Source organism: Gadus chalcogrammus, chromosome 19 (genome assembly GCF_026213295.1).
Source record: "Gadus chalcogrammus isolate NIFS_2021 chromosome 19, NIFS_Gcha_1.0, whole genome shotgun sequence".
NCBI classification, from domain to species: domain Eukaryota; kingdom Metazoa; phylum Chordata; class Actinopteri; order Gadiformes; family Gadidae; genus Gadus; species Gadus chalcogrammus.
The window spans coordinates 13,295,838-13,317,709 of NC_079430.1; the positions used below are offsets into that span (position 1 = coordinate 13,295,838).

Here is a 21,872-nt window from a genome sequence, read left to right on the forward strand (position 1 = left end):
AGATTGGTCCAGATTTACCGTCCAACCTGGCAACCCTGGCAAACGGTCGCGGTCGGGCTGACAGCGCATGCGCCGTATCCATGGCACCTGGGACGCCACAGACGTTTATAATCTGTGAAGATGGTGAGAAAACGCTCATTATTGTACGAATACAATCTGTAATGGTTAACGTAGTCCTTTAATGGAAGTCGTTTTGTAGTTTACTTTCTTACCAACCGCTTTCAAAGCAAACAATTAAAAGTTATGAAAGTGTAGTATAAATAAGTGTTATGTGTAAAAACGTCCAACTCGGTCAGCAGGTCAACACTGGCTGCAGCGCTGAACCTAACTGGTCGTCCATTAAAAAATGTCCCACACAACATTAACAGTGTCTAGACTAACCCTATCTTTTTTGACCTCCCTTCCTGACACCAATGTTTTGTGTCAAAGTCGGCCAAAAAGTCAGACAAAGGGGTCAGGGGATCAGCCAAAGGCGCCAAGGAGACCAAGGAGGCCAAGGCAGAGAGAGAGCGGCTCGAGAAGGAGGAGGAGGAGAGGAGGCTTCAAGAAAAAGGTAACCATCCTCCCCCACTGTTCGCCTCGCGCCTGACTGAGACCCCTACAGACCAGTGGTTCTCAAATGGGGGTATGCGTACCCCAAGGGGTACTGTGGAGTTTCAATTCGGAAAGCTAGACAATAGAAAATCGAGAAAATGGAAAAATGTGGTCAGTCTTAGGAAAAATATATTTCAATGGGACTCGGCTCTACATGCTCTGACCCTCCCATGGTGTTTTTCTTTTGTGGGGAAAAATTGTTCAACAGTTGCATGAAGCACAGGCCCATGTTTCTCACTTAATTGTGACTATTTGCACCCTTATAATGTTCATGTTGACAATGCCAAATAGACCGCACATACATTATTTATGTTCCTTTTACTATTTTCTCTCCCAAGAATATTTTGTGGCGGTGAAGGGGGTACTCAGCTTGAAAAAATATCGTAGAGGGGGTACTCTAGTAGGTAGAGTTTGAGAACCACTGTTCTGGAGGTCACTGTTGGGGACTGTGTTTGTGGTGCAGAGATGGCGCGCCTCCAGGAGGAGCAGGAGAAGCAGGAGAGGCTGGAGCGGGAGAGGAGGGAGCAGGAGGAGATGGAGAGACTGGAGGCCAAGGCGAGTGGATGACTGATAATGTGCACTTCGGAAGTAGTATATTGAAACACCTGTTTATTTATAGCGTCCCTCGCCAAAGTAGGCCTAATCTGTATGAAATATATACAATATATATATATAAATAAAATGTTTGAAAACACTTAAATCCATTGCCATGTTAAAGGCACCCAGTGCAACTTTATGTAAACATTCAATGAAAAATAAACATTCAATTTCTAGTCTTTTTTAGACGTAGTAAGTTTCAATAACTCCATACCATTACATATCGACATTCAAGGAGCAAAGATGAGACGTCGCTGTGTGGTGAGAACTGATAGAAAATCGTAAACAACAACAATCGCCGGTGGGGAGAAGCCATTTTTCCATTGACTGGAAGCCTGCTTTATTTATTGTAGGCTACAAAAAATAAAGAAAATGGCGGCATTGTTGTTGTTATCGATTTTCTATCAGTTCTCACCACACAACGACGTCTCATCTTTGCTGCTTGAATGTCGGTATGTAATGGTATGGAGTTATTGAAACTTACTACGTGTAAAAAAGACTAGAAATTGAATGTTTATTTTTAAGCCTCGAAAGTTGCACTGGGTGCCTTTAATAATATTTGTTTATTTGTTGCCAACCATCCAATAGGACCAAGAACGCAGAGAAGACGAGCTGAACGAAGTCCGCCATCTGCTGGAGGAAAACCAAGTTGCAGTTAAGAAATGGCTTGTTGACACGAGAGAGAAAGCCAAGGTGAGTGAGAGAGAGAGAGAGAGAGAGAGAGAGAGAGAGAGAGAGAGAGAGAGAGAGAGAGAGAGAGAGAGAGAGAGAGAGAGAGAGAGAGAGAGAGAGAGAGAGAGAGAGAGAGGGTCGGGGAGAGAGAGAAGGGGGGAGAGAGAGAGAGGGAGGGAGAGAGTTAGAGGGAGGGGGGAAGTGGGTAGGAGAGAGAGAGGGAGGGAGAGAGTTAGAGGGAGGGGGGAAGTGGGTAGGAATGAGAGAGCGACAGAGAGAGAGAGAGTCATGCTGCTCTGTGTGTTCAGTGGGACAGGTTCATGCTGTGTGACGGCCGACCCGACCCCTCCCAGACCCAGGAAGTGAACACCTACATCAGCCTCTGGAGGGACGACCCTGAGGTGGACGCCGTCCCGGCCCTGCAGCAGTGCTCCCTCGCCCTGCAGGTGAGAGAGAGAGTGTTGCTGGACGGGCAGGAACGTGTCCTCCCCCCCAGCCCCGAAGTCCAGTACCCTGTATCCCAACGTACACACGCCCCAACCCATGCCCGTAGCCAGTGATAAGGTCAACGAGGTCCGGACCTCGCTAATGTATCTCGAGCTAGAAAAGAACAATTAGAAGCTAAATACAAAATGAGAACTTCTCTCTGAAATTAGTAAATGCTTCATTAAGTGGAGACTTGATACTATGTGTGACAAAGTAGCAAGTTACTTTGTCAAAGTAACAAGTTACAAAGTAATAAAGTAACAAGTTACAAAGTAACAAGTTAAAAACACAAAGTAACAAGTTACTTTGTGTGACAAAGCAACAAGTACCTTATGAGAAGGCGGGGGGGCCGGAGGGGGGGGGTCAGGTCAGGCATGAAGACGTGATTGTCTCCCCAGCTGATCGGGGCCCTGGAGGACGAGCAGGAGGAGGTGCAGGAGGAGGAGCATCAGAGGCTCCTGGAGCACATCCACTGTCTGCAGGAGCTGGTGCACCACAAGCACCTCCTCATCGCCCAGGAGGTGCTCAACGTAAGGGGGACGAACCACACTCACTCGCACACACACACACACACACACGGTCGCTCGCACACAGGCACCCACACTCTCTCTATCACATACACACACACACACACACAGGCACACTCACAGATATACACACACACTCACATTCACACACACACGCACAAACACTCACAAACACTTACACACGCTCAGCAATTCACACACACACACACACACACACACACACACACACACACACACACACACACACACACACACACACACACACACACACACACACACACACACACACACACACACACACAGTTGTAAGGATCCAACACACACCATGTTTTGTTTGAATGTGTCCTTTTTAATTTTTTTTTTTTTTTAATGCTAGCACGCTGGCTCCAAGGTGGACATTGAGACAGGCAACATGGCGACGGTTGTCAGGGACGACCATGTCACCCTCTGTGTCTGGGCCAACCTCAACAAGAACCCGCGGTGTGTAACCAGCATGCTTCTAACACACACCTCTCTCATTGGTCGGTCTATAGGGCTTCTCTCATTGGTCGGCCTGTAGGGCTTCACTCATTGGTTGGTCTGTAGGGCTTCTCTCTTTGGTTGATTTCTAGGGCTTCTCTGATTGGTCGTCCATGTAAAGCGCCGTATATGGAAGTGATGGTGACCGTTTCCTGCGACAACCTGTGCCTTATCAAACTGCTGTGCTTCATGTCCGAGCCTGCATATCAAGCCTGTTTAAGGGAAAATAGACAAGCACACTTTTCGTGTGTCATCTAACTACTTGGGCTTCAGTTTCGGTCCATTACCGTGCGCCCTCGAGCAAGATGGCCTCACCCCTATCGGCTCATAATAACATGCGACTCTTTATTCACCGTGAGGCGCCAGGGGTTGAAGTGTCCGCACGGGAACATAAATGTCCCCTACGTCCGCTGAGCTGGACGGATGCGGCTTTACTGTGTCTGTGTTTCCAGGTTCAAGGGCTTCCAGTTCGAGGAGGCGGGCGTGGCCTTCGAGCTCCCCAAGCCGCTGGCCCTGAGTGACGTGGCCCTCCGAGTCCTCCACACCCGCTACGACCACCTGTCTCCCCACGCCAGGCTCACCGCCCTGGGGGGGCGGCCCCTCAGCAGCAGGTCCTCCTCCTGACCCTCCATCACGCCATCACTAACCCACCCCCCCCCCCCCTCTACTGTCACTACTACCTCCATCACTAACCCCACTACTACCTCCATCACTAACCCCACCACTACCTCCATCACTGACCCCACTACTGCTCGTTCTACTGCTACTACTCCTGCTATTCGGCCGCACTTACCGCTTTACTGTTCCAACTATTGCTAGTTAAACTGTTTCTAATGCTACCACTACTACTACACTTGAGTCTATTGCATATCTGAGATTGTTGAGCGTAAGGATAAGTGTGGTTTGTCTTGATGACAGCACTCTGGCGTTGCCTCATCGTGATGAGGCATGAGGTCGTCTCCTGGAATGCTTTTCGATCCGCAGGTGTGCCGTGATAACTGTTTATTTAGTGGTTACTTTATTTCATCATTGATGGTGTTGTGACACTGTAGGTTTGGTTTACAGTAAAGAAGTCGGCAACAGCTAAACAGCTTCAGGGATTAAGAGCCAGAAGTGCTCAGATGAATAAATACATGTGTCAACTTCCTGTGGGGAAATTATTCCTGCTGACTTCCTCTTAATTGTTGAGAGAATGCAGAGAACGGCAAAGCTGCAATCAGGAAAAGCGGTGGCTACTGGAATTGAAGATGTGAAATTCATGATTTAACACGGTTTTGGTGACTGCATCATCTCTTATGTGTTATGTTTGAGTTTTTAGGTTTTCACTGTAGAAATTAGTCGAAATAAAGTACAACCCTTGAATGAGTTGGAATATCCAAACCTTTGATTATAATACCTATCAAAGGTCAACTGGATAATCACAAGTGCAGACAAAATACTGTACAGTTTTACTAATTATCACTAGACTGGTTAAATTGAGATCTCTAGTAGTATAGTAAATAATGTACAATTCTGCTAGTAATACAGCCTCGACAACAGTAGTCCTCTGCTGAAACTGCTTTAAAACAACCACTTAAGCAAAGCTCACCTGCTACTGGTTCCTTCTGTCGTCTCCCAGGACGCCCGGAGGAGAGGAGGAGCCCTCGTCCAAACCGGGGTCCCCTGTCCAAGGGGAGACGGGAGAAGAAGGAGGAGAGGGAGGAGGAGGAGGAGGAGGAGGAGGAGAAGGGGTGGGGAAGAAAGAGAGCCCTAGACAAGGGAAAGAGGAGGAGGTGCAGTCGGTTCTGGGGTCCGTCAGGAGGAAGGTGAGGTCCTGTCAGGTCTGAGTGCTCAGCCACCTACGTTATATCACATTTATATACGTGTGTGTGTGTGCGTGTGTGTGTGTGTGCCGGGTGTCGGTGTGTGTGCGTGTCCCTCAGAGTGCAGGGAGCGTCCTGTCAAATAGGAGCAGCAGAACCAGGCCAGTGGAAGAACCGGAGGACCAGAAACAAACACAGATGGAAGCAAGTACGTATCAGCGTACATCTGGGGAGCCCCTGCTCCTTAATGACCTTAAGTTCATCTTAAATTCAATGTCAGTCCCTTGGGATGAAGGGTGTGTGATCAATGTAAATAGTACAACTGCTCTCTCTCTCTCTCTCTCTCTCTCTCTCTCTCTCTCTCTCTCTCTCTCTCTCTCTCTCTCTCTCTCTCTCTCTCTCTCTCGCTCTTCCCTCCCCCCCCCTCCTCCTCCTCCTGGTAGGCGAGGAGGTACCAGCTGAACCTGAGGAGCCTGACATCGTGAAGGCTGTAGACGTGGCGACGGTGGACTTGCAGCGCTACACGCCCCTGGGCGGAGTCTACTACTGCGACGTGTTCCGCCTCCCCCCGCAGGCCATCCTGGCCAGGGGCTGGTCGCTGCGACAGGTGGAGCCGCACCCTGCAGCATCTCACTAGAGAGGACCAGAGCAGAGCGTCTCAGTGGAGAGGACCAGTGCAGAGCATCTCAGTAGAGAGGACCAGGGCAGAGCATCTCAGTAGAGAGGACCAGGGCAGAGCATCTCAGTAGAGAGGACCAGGGCAGAGCATCTCAGTAGAGAGGAACAGGGCAGAGCACCTCAGTAGAGAGGACCAGGGCAGAGCATCTCAGTGGAGAGGACCAGGGCAGAGCATCTCAGTGGAGAGGACCAGGACAGAGCATCTCAGTGGAGAGGACCAGGACAGAGCATGCAGCATACGTACATTCAGATTTACATTGAGGGCGTTTAGCAGACGCTTTCATCTAAAGCGACTTACAATGAGTACATTTGTCAGAAGAAAGAGAAACAACAATGCATCACTGTCACTAAGGTTAAGTAAGGATTTTCATAGAACCCAGTGGCAAGCATTAACCATCGCTAGGTTAACCCATTCCCTGTATACAACAATGATAGCTAGGTACACTACAATTCGAAAGACTAACGATTATTGGCTATCAGCCAGCAGTACCAAGCCGTGTTTAACCCAGGACGGCCTGTGTCCCCCACCAGGTGCTTGAGAGGGGGCTGGAGGCTCTCCCCTACCCAGAGGAGAGCTCCGAGACCCAGCCCGGCTCCTCCCCCGAGGCCCCGGAGGCCCCGGAGCCCGTGGGGCTGTCCCTCACCGTGCCCGACTACGTCCTGCTCCTAAAGGCCCCCAATGTGGCCATCTGGGACCCCACAGGTAGGGGCCCGCTGGGAACCCGACACGGTGGACCGTGTCGGGTAGCTACATTTTATAGCATTTATAGCCGATGCTTTCATCCATAGCCTCTTACAACGGTGCGGCATGTGTCTCAGGAGGCAGAGCGGGTTGGCTGTTAACTGGAAGGTTGCTAGTTCGATCCCCGGCTCCTGAATGTGTGCATGAATGGGTGAATGTGAGGCAATATTGTAAAGCGCTTTAAGTGGCCACTGGTTAAAGAAGCGCTGTATGAATGCAGTCCATTGTGAGTGATTAAGTCAGAGTGCATGATTCATGACATGTACACATACACATCGTCACCGCACTGTCCGGTCTGACTGACTGTTGACTCAGTGTTACCTGACTGTTCAGCCATCCAGTGGACGACAGCGGGCGTCAGCGGCGTGTCGTACGAGGCGGACCAGGCCCGGGTCTCCTTCAAGATGGGCTCCTTCCGGGCCTTCGTGCTGCTGCAGGAGACATACTGCCTGCTGCCCCTGCAGGCCTGGACCCTGCAGCCGCTGGGGCCGGACTCAGCGCGCCTCAGGGTCACCTCAGCGCTCATCACTCTCAGCATCACCGTCAAGGTTGGGGGGGGGGGGGTGGGAGACCACCACCTTTGCAACAAATCCCCCCTCGTAGTGCACTGTTTTGGAATGGTTCATTAAAGGACCTCTTGGTTGAGTGTAGCTGAATGAACATCTTTCATGGACGACTATTGAGGAGAGACGAGCTCACTCACACTCTTTCAGACTAAGTTTCCCTAATTGCTATCGAATAACAATTATTTATGGATCTCAACAATCACTCCCTGAAATAAACAAATAATATCTAGCTTTTGGATAGAAACTGTACATGAATCTTGTGGTGCATGTTCTGATGGACCTGCAACGTTTCCCTGAGGGCAGCAGTCCAAACAGATAATTGGGTTGAAAGAGTTTTTCAGAATGGTATGTGTAGTACTCGAGCGTGTCTGCTGCGTTGGCGTGTGTTCATACGTCTGAGCATGTGTTAACGTGTGTTGCAGGGGCACCAGTGCATGCTGCAGGTGGAGCAGGAGGAGGTCCTCTCCCACCTGCAGGGTCAATGGATGGGCTGCGGGGCTCTGAGGAAGGCCATGGCCAACGCCGGCCTCAACCTCTCCGTTAACGAACACACGGACCGATACATCCGCTCCTGTGGCAAGGTGGGCACTGGGAGAACTAAAAGATGACCTGAACAGGTTGGAGCTGGGGGCAGAGTGGAGACAGACAGACTGGAACTGGAGACAGACTGGTGACAGACTGGAACTGGAGACAGACTGGTGACAGACTGGAGCTGGAGACAGATAGACTGGAGGCAGACAGACTGGAGCTGGAGACGGACAGACTTGAGCTGGAGACAGACAGACAGACAGACTGGAGCTGGAGACAGGTAGACTGGAGGCAGACAGATTGGAGCTGGAGACAGACAGACTTCAGCTGGAGACAGACAGACTGAAGCTGGAGAAAGACTGGAGCTGGAGACAGACTGGAGACAGACAGACAGGCTAGAGCTGGAGACAAACAGGTTGGAGGCAGACAGACTGGAGCAAGAGACAGGAGTTGTTTACATTCTAACCTGAAAGGTGAGGTTGGTGACAGACTGACTCCCTTCCAGGCCTCAGGGAGCCACCGAGCCAAATTCTTCCTCTGGGATGGACTGACGGTTGATCATAAATCTCCAGGGTTAATGAGAACAGGTTCAGCACGCTCTATCAAATCAGATAGAGCGTGCTGAAGCTGGGAATCTAACCCAGTACTGTTCACCCCTTGGTCGTAACATCCTCAACCCTCCCCTGATCCTGTGGTTCTTCCCAGGACCCTCTGAGTGAGCACACGGCCTACGAACAGATGGCCCTCCAGGCCTCTGCCGTGGCCTTCTCCTGGAGCCAGTGGAACGCCAGGTGTGGAGGCGAACACATGGTTGTACAGGTGAGACAAAGCAAACACATGGTCCTACAGGTGAGATGAACACATGGTGGGTCCTCCGGACGTTTCCAAGCCTTCTCATCCACCACCCTCTCTCTCCCCCCCCCCCCCCCCCCTCCTCCCCTAGGCGTGTGAACACCACGGCCCCGCCCTGGTCCCGGGGGGCCCCTGGAGCCTATACCTCTTGGGGGCCCAGCGCAGCCAGAAGCTGCAGATGACCGAGGAGAGCCCGGCCTTCTCCGTCGAAATCAGCCCCGACACAGAGTTCCACTCCACCTTCCTCCACACGCTGCGCGACGACCTGAGCCCCGAGGGCGGGGCCGTGACCAAGACCTCCCACTTCCTGTTTGTGGACACGGTGCAGAGCCTGCTGTGCGCCACCCGGCTGCTCAACTACTGTTGAAGAGCGGCAAAGTAGGACGACGGCAGGAGCCGTCTCTGTTGAAATGGGGTTCATAGACCCTTTACATAGCAGGACAAACAGGCTCACTCATAACCCACATTTAGTCTGGTCCTCTCATTTACTACGACGTTGGTCTATTACTCATGCCCTGACACGTGAAAGAAGCAGACCCATAGTTCATGTGACGAGGAGCGCCTGTCTTTGTCTGGCTACCCCATTGTGAAAGGGTCCTTTGCAGTAACCTTGTGGCCCCTGTAGTGCAGTGCGGTCTCTAGGGTCTGATGTGAGCGCTGGTTACTTAGTTTAGTGTCATCCGGTTTGAAGGGACAGAGTGCCGATCTGATGCGAGTTCTGGGGGACGATATCCCGGTTCAATCTGACGTAACAGATCGAAGTTGTATATTTAAAATAGTACGAAGTGAGTTAGATTAGAAACGCACCTCACACAGATTTTTCTACAATTGGCGACTTTATTTGTGAAAAGTTTCAAACAACCTCTTTGGAATATACAAAAAGCGTAAGACTTTTAAAACGGTGCACAGCACGGCAACAACTTAAAACAAAAATCTGTTTGGTGCTTCACTCACTCATGATCAAAAACAATCCGTTCATGGAAACAAACATTTTTATAAATAGATTGTAATTATATTTCAAAAAACACAAATAAAACGTTATTATTAGCGGTGTTATATTACTCTGAAAGGATTGCTCCTGGTCCCATTGAGAAATAATATCTTGGTAAAAAGGAGAAGGTCGATTCTTCCATCCCCTTCCGTGTTTCAGACCTTCCTTGTGCTTATTGAACAGGGGGGAGTTCTCCAACGTCCTCTGAAGTGTTATTGATCTGCACCGATCACATCTTCTGAAATCGTGTCGGAGACAAAACGAGTCGTCCAGCTCACAGGATGAATGAATAAAACAGTGAACGTTCCTTCAAGTGTTCATCTTGTCGTATTATTCATTCAAACACAAACACGCCAACGCACACGCTAAGTGAATCTACTCTGGTCAAACGTGATGTGTAAATACCCCAGGGATGCCCCAGCTGTGCATCAGCCAGTCTGTATGATGGACCCCCCCCACACCCCCCACAGGCATGAGGACAGTCATGTCGATGAGCCAGGGGCCCCCAGTCCCCTGGGCCGGGGCTAGACGGGGGGCTGTCCGTTGTGGCGGAGCCCGGTGTAGGGCCACAGCAGCTGCTGGATGGTCATCCAGGAGTCGCCGGTGCCCACGGGCGCCGCATCCACCGCCGGCTGCATCACCAGGCAGGCCAGCAACGCCAGGAGACCTGCAGGGGCACGGGGACACTTACTACCGGCTGGTCTCAGATCAGGGGCCCTCACCCAGAGAGACCACCCCTCTCACTCAGACATTAGAGGACAGTTACTACCGGCTGGTCTTCCTCCCCCGGAGAGACCAGGCCTCAGAGAGACCACCCCTCACTCATACGCTACCGTACAGTTACTCCCGGCTGGTCGCCCTCACCCAGAGAGACCACCCGTCGTTCATACATTAAAGGTTGAGGGGACCCCAAATCCCTTTAAGCCTTGGTTACTAGATTGAAATGGATCAGAGATATATTGTCTAGTGTAGCACAAAAGGTTTCACAGTTCAAGTTCAATTGAAATACGAATTAACCAATAAATAAACGCAATGGTTACATGAACAAATCAACATGCGGTTTAATAACGCCTGAAGTTCACCAACCTGCCAGCACCACCACCATGGCCAGCCACAGCCAGAGGCCCCGCCCACCTCGGACCCCCCCTGAGGGGCCCCCCGCCCCCTTGGGGTGGGAAAGTACGGAGTGGGACAGCGACTGAGACACCAGGGCGTCCGACGCAGAGGGACCAGGAGACGAGCTGGGACTGGAGGGCAGAAGAGAGGGGAGCCAATCAGAGACAGAGACGAGCCAGTCAGAGACAGAGGGAGACGAGCCAGTCAGAGCCAGTCAGAGACAGAGAGAGGGGAGCCAGTCAGAGAGAGGGGAGCCAGTCAGAGACATAGAGGGGAATATGTGCGGACAAAGACAGGAGAGGTGCGGATATTATACAGAGAGGGAGGTGGACTGGAAGGAGAGAAAGACAGGAATTAGTGTGAAGGAAGTGGAGAAAGAAAGAAGGGAGAGGGAGTACAGAGTAGAAGGCAGAAGATGAGAGAGAAGAGGGGAAGAACAGGAGGAGAGAGGAAGGGGAGAGACAGGAGGATGAGAGGGAAGGCAGCGAGGTCCAATCGAGGAGTAAGAGGCAGCCAAATGGACGTATGGAAGGAGCAAGCCTGAAGTGAGAGATGAAGTCTTCATGACCAACAGCAGTCAGTGCAAGGGCCCACTTGTAGGGATGTTGTTTTGCGGTTAGTAAATCTCAAATGGCAAGCAACTGCAACAGCAACAGATAATTGATCGACCGATGGAATAGCTGCGACATTCGGACAAAAACACATTCTCCCAGACTGACCCTGAACCACGAAGACGGCTTTGAAACATCCACCACACAACCGACCAATCATCAGTGATCACCAGCAACACAACAGTGAAGTGCATGGGGCTGAAAGGAGAGCTTTGAGGAAGGAGAGGGCCGCCGGGGGGGGGGGGGGGGGGGGTGATGTGAGCGGTCGATGATCCTTGAAAGGAGACATTCATTCTGTCCATTTTTCCCGCTCGGTTACATTCCACCTTTCACGCTTCACTTACAGAATCACAAAAAGCTCTTCCTGTTTCCTGAAAGACGTGAAGAGAAATCGGAAGAGAATAGAAGGAGTTAGTTTTTTTTCAGTGGCAGGGAATCCATGAGCATAGAATTAGCTCCCGGTGGCGAACAGTGACGACCGCAAACAAATACAGCAAAACGGGACTCGGCGGTGCAGCAAAAGACGGTTTAGCACACGTATAGTTAGTGACAAGACGTTCAACGGCGGACTGGTTAGTCGACAAGATCACAGCGTTGCATGCTGGGATCTCGCCGTGACACCCATCACAGACCCAGCAGGGGAAGGACAGCTAGAAAGGGCCAGCAGGGGGCGCTGTCTGGATTTGATTTCTCCCTTTCTCCCACCAAAATCCCCAGAGCCCAAAGAGCAGCATGAGAAGCTAGTCGGATAGAGGACCAGAAACATCTGCTAGCCAGCAGTGGCCGAGCTTCGGTGTGGTTAGCCAGCAGTGGCTAGCTTGCGGTACCCCAGCCGGGGGGTGTGTAGCAGGGACTAACGTCTTGGTGGGCATAATGAAGGAGGTCAGCTTGTGGCCCAGTTCAGTGAGGCTGGACCTCCTCTTCTCGGCCTCTGGGGGGTCAGGCGGCTCCTTCCATTGAAAATCTGAGCAGCTGGCCCTGGGGGCGAGGGAGGTCCACACATTTACATGCAAAACACACTCAATCAAAGAAGGTCAGGGGCGCGCCCACACATTTGATTTGCCTCGCCCACCTGGGTCCCACTCCAACTAAATAGACGTTACATTCATCAGACACAACACTGTACACACACAAATACACACACACACAAACATAATAAAAAGTCAAACCGGTCCACACAGACTGAAGACAGCCAAAACACAGAAACTTGTGCATTTAATCCATTCAAATTCCAGAATGCATTCATGCAAAGTCATGCAAACGAAGGAAACCAAGGAAAGGTTTCCAAATGTTCACACACACCAGCAGAGAAAAGACAAGACAACATTTAGGGGTTGCCTAGTTTGATTGGAATTTTGATGGGTGTGCATTGCAAATTCAACAAAATGTTTTTATAGCTACATGTTTTTAAACTACAATTTTGTAGATAAAATATAATGGGCAATATAAACTGCAGTCAAACAGTAATAAGGACCGATCGACTTTGCAAGGGCATCCATCAACTAGAATATCCCCTTGGTCACCCTGGCAACCGGTCGCCAACCCATGAGCCTCCGTTACTGACAGACCGGAATCACTCGTCAGAACAGACATCCGACATGGTTGCCTCCTGGCATCACCACCATGTCGAGTAGCAGCGGTTTAGACCTGAAGCCTGGTTTAGACCTAAAGCCTGGTTTAGAGCTTAAGCCTGGCTTAGACCTAAAGCCTGGTTTAGACCTCAAGCCTGGTTTAGACCTCAAGCCTGGTTTAGACCTCAAGCCTGGTTTCGAATCTAAAGCCTGGTTTCTAATCTAAAGCCTGGTTTCGAATCTAAAGCCTGGTTGAGAACCTGAAACCTTGCTTAGATCCAAATCCTGGCTTAGATTTAAACCCCTGTTTGGATATTTAGATCTAAAGCCTGGTTTAGATATTTAGATCCAAAACCTGGTTTAGATGTAAATCCTGATTTAAAAATCCCTTAGCTGGGCCTCAGCCTCGGGCGGCCGGGGGCATGCCTCGCTCGGCATGCGTCTTACCCGTTCAGCGGGGCCAGGCCCGGTTCGTCCGGGTCCCCCCAGGCCCCGGAGCTAATGAACCGTTTGAGCGGGGGCCGCAAGCCGCTCTTTCCCGGCACGTTCCTGCAAAACGGCCGCAGCACACCACAACAGCAGACAGCGTCAAGGCAAAGCACCGCCCGGCCCCGGTGAGGCCAGAGCCTCTGGTCAAAGCGGGGCCACGCTGGGGCTTGCAGCGGGCTGACCGCCCCCCCTCCAATAAACCACCAGGAGCAGCCCTCTCTCCCTCGCCCTTCCTTTGATACTCTCCCCCACCTCTTCCGTTTTTGCCCTGCAGTGGTGGAACAAGCACCAAGCCGACATCAGGACTGCAGAGTCGCTCACCAGCTTCCTCAAATGACTCACTTCTTCAGTTTAGCTAGACTCGGCAGAGCCTCCACCCCCTCCCCACACACTTCTCTTATGCACTTATTGCATGTTGTATGTCCTTGCACCAAAGAATTGTACTTAGCATTGTGTAGCATCTTATCCTAGGTATCTTTATTGTATACAGGGAATGGGTTAACCTAGCGTTTGTTGGTGCTTGGCACTTGGTTCTATGAACATCCTTACTGTACCGACAGGGATATAGTGTTCTCTTTCTTCTGACAAATGTACTTATTGTAAGTCGCTTTGGATCAAAACGTCTGCTAAATGCCCTGAATGTAAATAGTAATGTCTCCCAAACACCCAAACAACTCCAGGTTCCATTATGTAGCAGAAAACACCAACCTCTGCAGTCAGTCCTTCAGACACACGTCACCAGGCGCTCATCTGGAGCAGCTACAGAGGGTTCTACGTGGGGGGGGGGGGGGGGGTGAGTGTGCTCAGAGGAGGGAGTTGAAAAAAGAGTTATAATCAGTGGGTACCCACCAGGGAGACCTCCTGGTGAGCCGCTCCGCCTCACTCTCTGACAGGTCCTGGGTTTTGGTCTGCACGGAAAAACAGGAACACAGAGTCACGGACTGGAGTCATCAGGCCCCCAATGACGACCTCGGGCTACGGTTGAGTTGTTTATATGCATATATTTATGCTGATGCTCATGCGTGTGTGTTCATTAAAGCCTTGATCAGAGATGCATGATCATGGTTTTCCTGAATGTATTTAAGGTGAAAGTGTGTTGCAAACTAAACATAACTATATAGCATGCGTTGTGAGGCTATACTGAAAGGCAGATGGGAGAGTACATCTGTACAGTGAAATATTCTAATTATGATATCATAAATCTATCCGTTAGTACTGCCTTAACATAACCCAGCTCTAACAGGTGACCACACACACACACACACACACACACACACACACACCGGTCCCACCCACCGAGTCGAAGCCGGGTGACCCTCCGGAGCGGGGGATAGCTGCGATGCTGACCCGCCGAGCAGAAGGCTGGAACACATCAACGTCAGAATCAACCACCTCTTCTCTGTTAAGAACGCTGATATAATCAGTAAGTCATGCAAATATCAATATCATATCGCACACTTGATTGGCTAGGTTAAACCCTAACCCATGACCTGCACTCCTTAAAAGGGATAGTCTACGCTCAACGCAGTCATAGGTCACATGTCCATGGTCATAGCAAGGTAGCCAGACTAGTTAATACATCTCTTAATGTTATGTAATGTGTTGTTCCTAGAATGCAAATACAAATTATACGAAAAGCTTTGGCTAAATACATATGATGTATTACAAATGATGTTTTATATTATAATAAAAGGAGTTCATCTAGGATGCTGATTATCTTTCATAATTTAGTCCTATATATATATATATATATATATATATATATATATATATATATATATATATATATATATATATATATATATATATATATATATATATATATATATATATATATATATATATATATATATATGTGTATAGGGTGTGTGGAGCAGCACTGAGGTTTTAAACCCTGCTGCCCCAGTTAAAGACATTTGTCAGAAAACTGGAACAATGAGTATATATTTAGCGTTAAAATAAACCAATGACAGCCATCTGCCTAAAAAACACAGAATGAGTGAGGGAGTGAGTGAATGTGTTAGAGACAGAGAATAATGCCTACCTTGTAGTACTGCGAAGACGGTGATTTTCCTCGGAAGTCCGCTGTAACCAAATGCGTTCAGTCATTTTGCACATTTGTCTACATTTGCAGGTTTAGAAATGACACCGTCCGCGTGTGTGTCTCTTTAAAAGAACCTCCTCTAAGTTTCACCAAATATGGTCACATATCCAGTCCCACTGCTGCTGCTGATAGAAAACAACCCAATCTCCCAGGTGCCGTTACACGGTGCTGACCAGGACCAGTGATCCACATCCCTGATCGGACCGCCGTGACGGCACCATACATGGGTCTCACCTGACCCTACATGGGCCGTCCCGAGTCGCTCACCAGCTTCCGCAAAAGACTCAAGACTCATTTGTTCAGAGTTCGACTAGGCTCTGCCTACCCCTCCTACCCCCCTCTAACGTATCTTATTGTATGTTGTACGTCCAGGCACTTACAATTCATCGTGTAGCATCTTATCCTAGCCGTCTTATCCTAGCCTTATCAGCGATATATTGTCGTTTCTCTTTCTTCTGACGATGTACTTATTGTAAGCGGCTCTGGATAAAAGCGCCTACTAAATGCCCTCAACGTTAATGTCCTCCGGTGGGTTTGGTGCTGGTCGGAGGGGGTTCCCGGCGTACCTTTGTCGGTCTGCGAGCCGAAGGAGCGCTCGTTCTGCATGAGCGTCTGCCGCAGCTCCACCAGCTCCGTGTGCTCCTTGGTGTACATCCTCTTCAGGTTCTCCACGTGCTGGAACATCACCTCCACCGCCCGGCCCACGCGGTGCTCCTGAGGGCCGGGAGACCGCGTCAGAGCAGAGCGAGGGGAGCGGGGGAACACCGCTCACAACAAAAACTCTGGCTGTTTGACCGTTTCAGTTACGGCTGTTCAATGCCCTCCCGGTATCCATTAGGCTGCATCACGACATTTCATACAGAGGTAAAGAGGGCTCGTCGGGAACACGATAATGACAGACCTCAGGGACTCCTTGTCAGACAGACATTGGGGCTCGAACCCAGAACCTTTTGGCTGGGAGTCCGACCCCCTGCCCACAGAGTAGGAGCCAGGCACGAGCACCCGGCTGTAGGCCAGGTTCTGTCTCTGGGGTCCCACTCACCAGGGACAGGTAAGTGGGGTCCACCAGGGAGCGATTAGTGGGGGGGGGGGGGGCAGACTGACCTGGTAGATCTCAGGGACCGGTAAGGGACTGACCTGGTGGATGGCCCCCAGCATCTCTGAGCGGCTGGAGACGCGGGTCATGGACTGGATCAGGATCTCCAGGTTCTTCTGCAGCCGGTGGACGATCTCTATGGACTGGCTGTCGTCGTCGCACAGCGGGATCAGAGCCTGGGGAGGGGGGCAGGTGCATTATGGGAAAGCAGGCCCACCGGGTGCTGAAAGAGGGGGGTCCTTGATACCCCCCCCCCCGGGCAGGCACTTCTGGCCAAGGGACCCCCAAAGCTTCATTACTCCAGTCAGTAAAGATTGATAATTAACCTCTATCAGTCGTCAAAGTAACTAATGAAATACAATTGAAATCCACACCCACACACACACACACACACACACACCTGCAGTAGACCCTGGCAGCTGGAGATCTCCTTGCGGACGTTCTCCTCCGCCAGGTCCCGGGATCTCTCCTCTAGCCTCAGGCGTTTCTCCAACGTGAACAGGTCGCACTTGAAGCCCAGCGACAGCCGCTGGAACTCCACCTGCGGAGTCCGACCAAGGGGAGACAGCGGTCAGCCGGTAACATCGTGTGACGCACGCTGGATGGACATGCCAACGCCACGATAGGCTAACAACACGCTAGGGTAGCACAACGTTAAAATGTACAATTATTTAAAAATTATAAAATGCTTAAATCCATACGAACGACTGCATAGAATAAAGTATTCATTGTAACGATTAAACAATGTAAGGTAAGTCAATCAAATTGGCTGATTGTTTTGCTTACATATGCTGACAAATCCATTAGAAGAAAACTTCCCTTACGCTGACTAAACTATGCAATCATCATCATCTTATAAACAATGCAGTGCTTAAAGGGTCGCTTCATGTCAGCCTCACCTCGATTTCCTTGTCCGTCTGAGAATGGCTGTGAGGGGACGACACAATAAAAGGTTTTCCAGTGAGATTTCATTAACACTGACACAAACAGAACATTTTCCTGTCAGCGTTCCTTGTTCCCTTACCTCTGTCGCTCCTCCTTAACCACCTCACTGCCGTCGGAGATCACAGACGTCTCTGGAAGACAAGAAGGCTCTGTAAGGAAACCCAAGGAGCTCAGGGGACAACAGACAGGAGGAACAGGACAACAAATGATTTCTGGCTGGCAATTTGTCAAAACAAAACCCTATAGCCAACTGTTGCAAGACAAAAGACGCAAGCAGGTTTGTAACAAACACGTTAACAATACAGCAGAGCTGCTCTGCTACACAGTCCGGTAGTTATACGGTTGTATCTTTGAACGTGGTTCCGCTACCCAATGCAACAGCCCGCGTACCGTCCTTCTCACTGGCCTCACTCAGGTCCTCAGTGGCCTTGCCCGAGCGCTGAAGCTGGTCCTGTGGGGGGCAAGCAGAGAACACCTCAGCCTCGTACTCCCGTTGACCCTCCAGGCGTTCCTGCACCTCAGCACCTCCTCGTGCCTCCATGGCGGCTCTGTCGGCAATGCTAACATCCACTTATGCTAAGCTAAGGGCTAACATTGCTAGTTGTCGGCCGGGCTCCCACTGCAGGTGTAGAAGACATGCTGGGTGGGTGCTGGTGACAGCTAGGTGCTGGTAAGGCACTGGGTGCTGGTGGCAGCTAGGTGCTGGTAAGGCACTGGGTGCTGGTGAAATCCGACTGCCTAAGGTTACAGTCAATCTCTTCCCTTTTCTCTTGCCCAACCTCCCGCCCACATGGGACTGGTAGGGCAGCATTTTATCCGTCTCGGTCTAGTGGTGACCAATTGACATACCGCTGGGACACTACCGTGGTGCAGTAAACCAGCATGTTTCATTATCACCTGTTAAATCGATGGCGTCACCCATTAAAGTGACTGCAGCTCATTCTGCTATTTGGAAATTAAAAACGTAAAAGAAATTCTCAGTTATTTGTACTTGACAAACATTGTACTGGACCACAGCAATATTTCCAAAAAAATAAGTATTATTTGTGAGTGTGTATGCAGGGGTGGCCCATGGATCGATCAAATCCATCTTAAGTAGTAAGGAGACAGCTTACCGTTGAATGGCTGGACTCAGAGAGGCGGTCCTCCCGACCGGGGACAGCATTGGGAGAAGAGTCCGACCCTGAAAGATGATGGAGATATCCAGACCTTAAAATGGGATCAGGTGTGAGAATCAGACGTTCTCGTTACTGGCATCAGTGGCCGGTTGGGGAACTGCAACCTATTGGCCCTGGGGCATTAATGGTGTGTTCCTGAATCCTCGGACGCCAGCATTGCGATTACACTTTTGATGTAATTTCCGGTCTCGGAGCATTTATAGAGTTCCTGTTCATCTTTGTGATTGTGTCATAAAATTGGCTAATTGTTTATCGTTATCTATATTAGCCTCTTTATCAAACCAGCCCGAAAACAAACAAACCGACTTTACATTGTATTGCACGCACAGAAAGACCATGCAATGTATAAATGGGTGACCGGAATAAAGCAGCAATGTAAGTGTATAAGAGCATTTAAAATTAACATTAAAGTCTGGCGTCCGAGGATTGAGGAACACACCATAAGAGCAATGGAATGTTACTGAGTGGGCTGGGCCAATAACAATCAGACTAATGAAAGTTATAATCATTAACGTTTACTATAAACAGACCGTGGGAGTGGCGTGCGTGGACATTCTTGGAAGTCATTTTCCTGGCAAATCTGTCCCTTCTCAAATATAATAGGGAGAAAGATATAGATATTGATCTATAATATACATTATTGATACCCAACCAAGCGATTCAAGGGGGTCTCCTCTTTAACTTAAACTACACCCTGTTTATATAGAACCTGTTCAGTCTTCATGATTAAGTCTCAGAGTTATCTGCAGGTAAAGTAGTAGGAGTATAATAGGAGTAGGAGACACCAGCTCTCTGCACTACGTCAGCTGGCTGTGTGGGGCCAGGTCTGTATGATCATGTCTTAACGGTCGTCCCTTCTGGGCAGGAGAGGTTACCTGCCATCGGGACCGAAACGGTTTGCGACGCACCCTCTTCTTCCTCCATCACCACAGGAAGGGGGCTGGAGCTGTAGCGGGCACGGGCGGACACACACATACACACACACACACACACACGGGTAATGAAGTGTAGCTTTTCAGCATCGATAACATGACACAGCACATACAGACAATGCACAATAGACACACTACCCAGCACACATACAATAGACCGACACTACCAAGCACCCACACACTATCCAGCACACAATACACAACTCACCTGTCCTCAAGTTCGCCTCGCTCTCCAACCCGTGTAGGGCTCTGGGAGAGAGACACAGACAAAGAACCAGAGATTGGGTGAGAACGAGAGAGAGTGAGAACGAGACGGACACAGAGAGAGCAGTAAGTAAGAAGGACGGTGGGAACTGGCAGGTGGTCTTATGACCCGTATCGGGGGGAACACACACACACACACACACACGTTGCGTAAGAGGGGTAGAAAAATGACAATTTTGACACCACTCAGCGTGACATAACAAGGCAGTGTCTCCTCCCCTCCTCCCCTGAACACACTCAACCAACAGACAAAAGAAGTTCGCATTTATGTTTGACAAAATGGGAGCTGCGTTTGGATCCTGAGAACGATGGCTGACCTTGTCCGTTAGATTTGAAACGTGCGTTTCTTTCTATTTAAATCGTCCCTGAATGCGTTCTAGCCGTCAGCAGCAGTGATAAAACGAGACGCACTGTTCTGAAAGCAGAAGCCTCTCAGGCACAACGCCAACACTTGTTCTTCTGTTTTTGTTGGTCAAATATTGAAGCTCTCTCCTCTCGGGGTCAGAGCAGGTTGGAAGGGAGCTTTGTGTTGGCATGGCAACCAGTCCCACCAGTTGATCCGGTCCAACTAAACAAGTGTGGCATCATCACATAGCCCCCTCTCCTCCCTGAGAAAGTGTGTGTGTTTGTGTTTGATGGTGCGTGTGTGTGATGTTGTTTGAGTGTGACGGTGTGTGTGTGTGTGTGGGTGATGGTGTGTGTGATTGTGATGGTGTGTGTCAGTATGAGTTTGATTGCTGTGTGTGTGTGTGTGTGTGTTTGTGTGATGGTGTTTGTGTGGGGGTGTGTGATGGTGCAAGTGTTTGTGTGTGTGTGTGGGGGGAGGTGTGTGTGATGAATGGATGGGGGTCGGGTGAGTTGGTAAAAGAGGAAGAGGAAGAGGCAGCTGAAGTGAGAAAGGGGAAGTCGGTTCCCCAAAGCAGATCGCTACTTCCTGTGGATACAGACCTTGGCAAGACTCATGTCGCTTGATGCTTCGTCCCCTTCTCCTCCTCTGCGGGGATCCCCACTGGGCTGGGGGCTGGCAGGGGTGAGAGGTCAAAGGTGAAGGTTTAACTCAAGCCACGACTTTTCCTCCCTTTTTTTTTTAGACCCTTCTCTGAAAGCTTATCTCTGCCTCTGACCCCTCCGTCTCCCTCTTCCCCCTCTCCGTCTCTATCTGTCTATCTGCTGAGCAGGTGGTGAAAGAGGGAGAGAGAGAAGAAAGAGAGGGCGTAGGTCTGTCCCCGGATGCATGGTGGGTATGCAAACCATGTCATGCATACAAGCACACCCAATCACAAGCAGCCAGAGAGATAAAAGCCAATTTGACTGGCAAATAAGCCCCAAGCCTCAGGCCAGAGTGCCAACAGAAATAATATGCTGAGAAGAAGATCGCCGACGATGACAGCATGCTTGTTATGGGGAGAGAGCTGGGCTAGGATAGGGCCGATTGATTCTGGTCACATAACTGATTTTCAATTGAAATATATTCCTTACCCGCCATTTTCAACAATGGTTTCTTGCCCCGGTGATGAAGATTGAGTGTATATGGGAGGTACCATCTCTCCTGTCCCAGGAGGGGTGTTCCCAGGTGCTACGGCCTGATCCATTTCAGGCAGGTCGTGCTGGTGATCATGGTTTGAGCCAGCGAGAGGAATGGTACATTCTGGGCCTTTTGAAACACCAAGGGGAGAGCAAGGAGAACTGGCATTTCAAATCCGGACAGAATCCATGTCATTTGAAAAGGGAGTCTGGCTAAAGGCCTCCAAGAGCAACAGGCCCTCCACCTGCTCCTTGATGACATGTTTCTGAATCATATCGGAGAAAAAGTGTTGTTCAAATGACTTCATGATAAGCCCTGGCCTTAGAGAGGTTTGAACTTGTTTCATTTAGGGTGTGTCCGTCCCTTTAAGAGTCCAGGTGTGTTCGTCCCCCAGACAGGCAGACAGACAGACAGAAGAGAGAGAGGTGGACACGGAAAGAAAGATACACATAGAGGGATGTAGACACAGATAAAGATAGACAGGTCA

The 21,872-nt window shown here is 50.0% G+C and overlaps 2 protein-coding genes across 2 annotated transcripts in view; one reads left to right on the forward strand and one right to left on the reverse strand.

Moving 5' to 3' along the window:
* Positions 1-39: 39 nt before the first annotated feature.
* On the forward strand, positions 40-9,903 carry dnai7 (dynein axonemal intermediate chain 7). The gene is made up of 17 exons (XM_056579014.1): positions 40-123; positions 430-553; positions 1,058-1,149; positions 1,780-1,884; positions 2,172-2,309; positions 2,748-2,879; positions 3,253-3,356; positions 3,848-4,006; positions 5,014-5,077; positions 5,120-5,200; positions 5,318-5,405; positions 5,641-5,804; positions 6,407-6,578; positions 6,951-7,165; positions 7,606-7,764; positions 8,417-8,530; positions 8,655-9,903. The coding sequence occupies exons 1-17, from the start codon at positions 121-123 to the stop codon at positions 8,928-8,930; spliced, it is 2,190 nt and encodes a 729-aa protein (XP_056434989.1). The 5' UTR covers positions 40-120; the 3' UTR covers positions 8,931-9,903.
* lrmp (lymphoid-restricted membrane protein) overlaps positions 9,367-21,872 on the reverse strand; it is an 18,826-nt gene continuing 6,320 nt past the window's right edge. The window contains exons 7-24 of the mRNA XM_056579015.1: positions 21,340-21,514; positions 20,809-20,881; positions 19,805-19,845; positions 19,540-19,610; positions 18,602-18,669; positions 17,877-17,937; positions 17,566-17,617; positions 17,441-17,468; positions 16,942-17,082; positions 16,583-16,717; positions 16,012-16,159; positions 15,386-15,426; positions 14,638-14,703; positions 14,191-14,249; positions 13,300-13,401; positions 12,140-12,259; positions 10,641-10,801; positions 9,367-10,221 (exon numbers count right to left, since the gene is read on the reverse strand). Coding sequence (XP_056434990.1) covers positions 10,079-10,221; positions 10,641-10,801; positions 12,140-12,259; positions 13,300-13,401; positions 14,191-14,249; positions 14,638-14,703; positions 15,386-15,426; positions 16,012-16,159; positions 16,583-16,717; positions 16,942-17,082; positions 17,441-17,468; positions 17,566-17,617; positions 17,877-17,937; positions 18,602-18,669; positions 19,540-19,610; positions 19,805-19,845; positions 20,809-20,881; positions 21,340-21,514 — 1,685 coding nt within the window. The 3' untranslated portion in view covers positions 9,367-10,078. The remainder of the gene's footprint in view (positions 10,222-10,640; positions 10,802-12,139; positions 12,260-13,299; positions 13,402-14,190; positions 14,250-14,637; positions 14,704-15,385; positions 15,427-16,011; positions 16,160-16,582; positions 16,718-16,941; positions 17,083-17,440; positions 17,469-17,565; positions 17,618-17,876; positions 17,938-18,601; positions 18,670-19,539; positions 19,611-19,804; positions 19,846-20,808; positions 20,882-21,339; positions 21,515-21,872) is intronic.

What these genes read in the sequence shown, in the direction of transcription:
- dnai7 (XM_056579014.1), top strand. An exon ending in TCGCCCAGGAGGTGCTCAAC is followed by an intron (nt 2,880 to 3,252) that starts GTAAGGGGGACG and finishes TTTTAATGCTAG; the next exon opens with CACGCTGGCTCCAAGGTGGA. An exon ending in AACCTCAACAAGAACCCGCG is followed by an intron (nt 3,357 to 3,847) that starts GTGTGTAACCAG and finishes CTGTGTTTCCAG; the next exon opens with GTTCAAGGGCTTCCAGTTCG.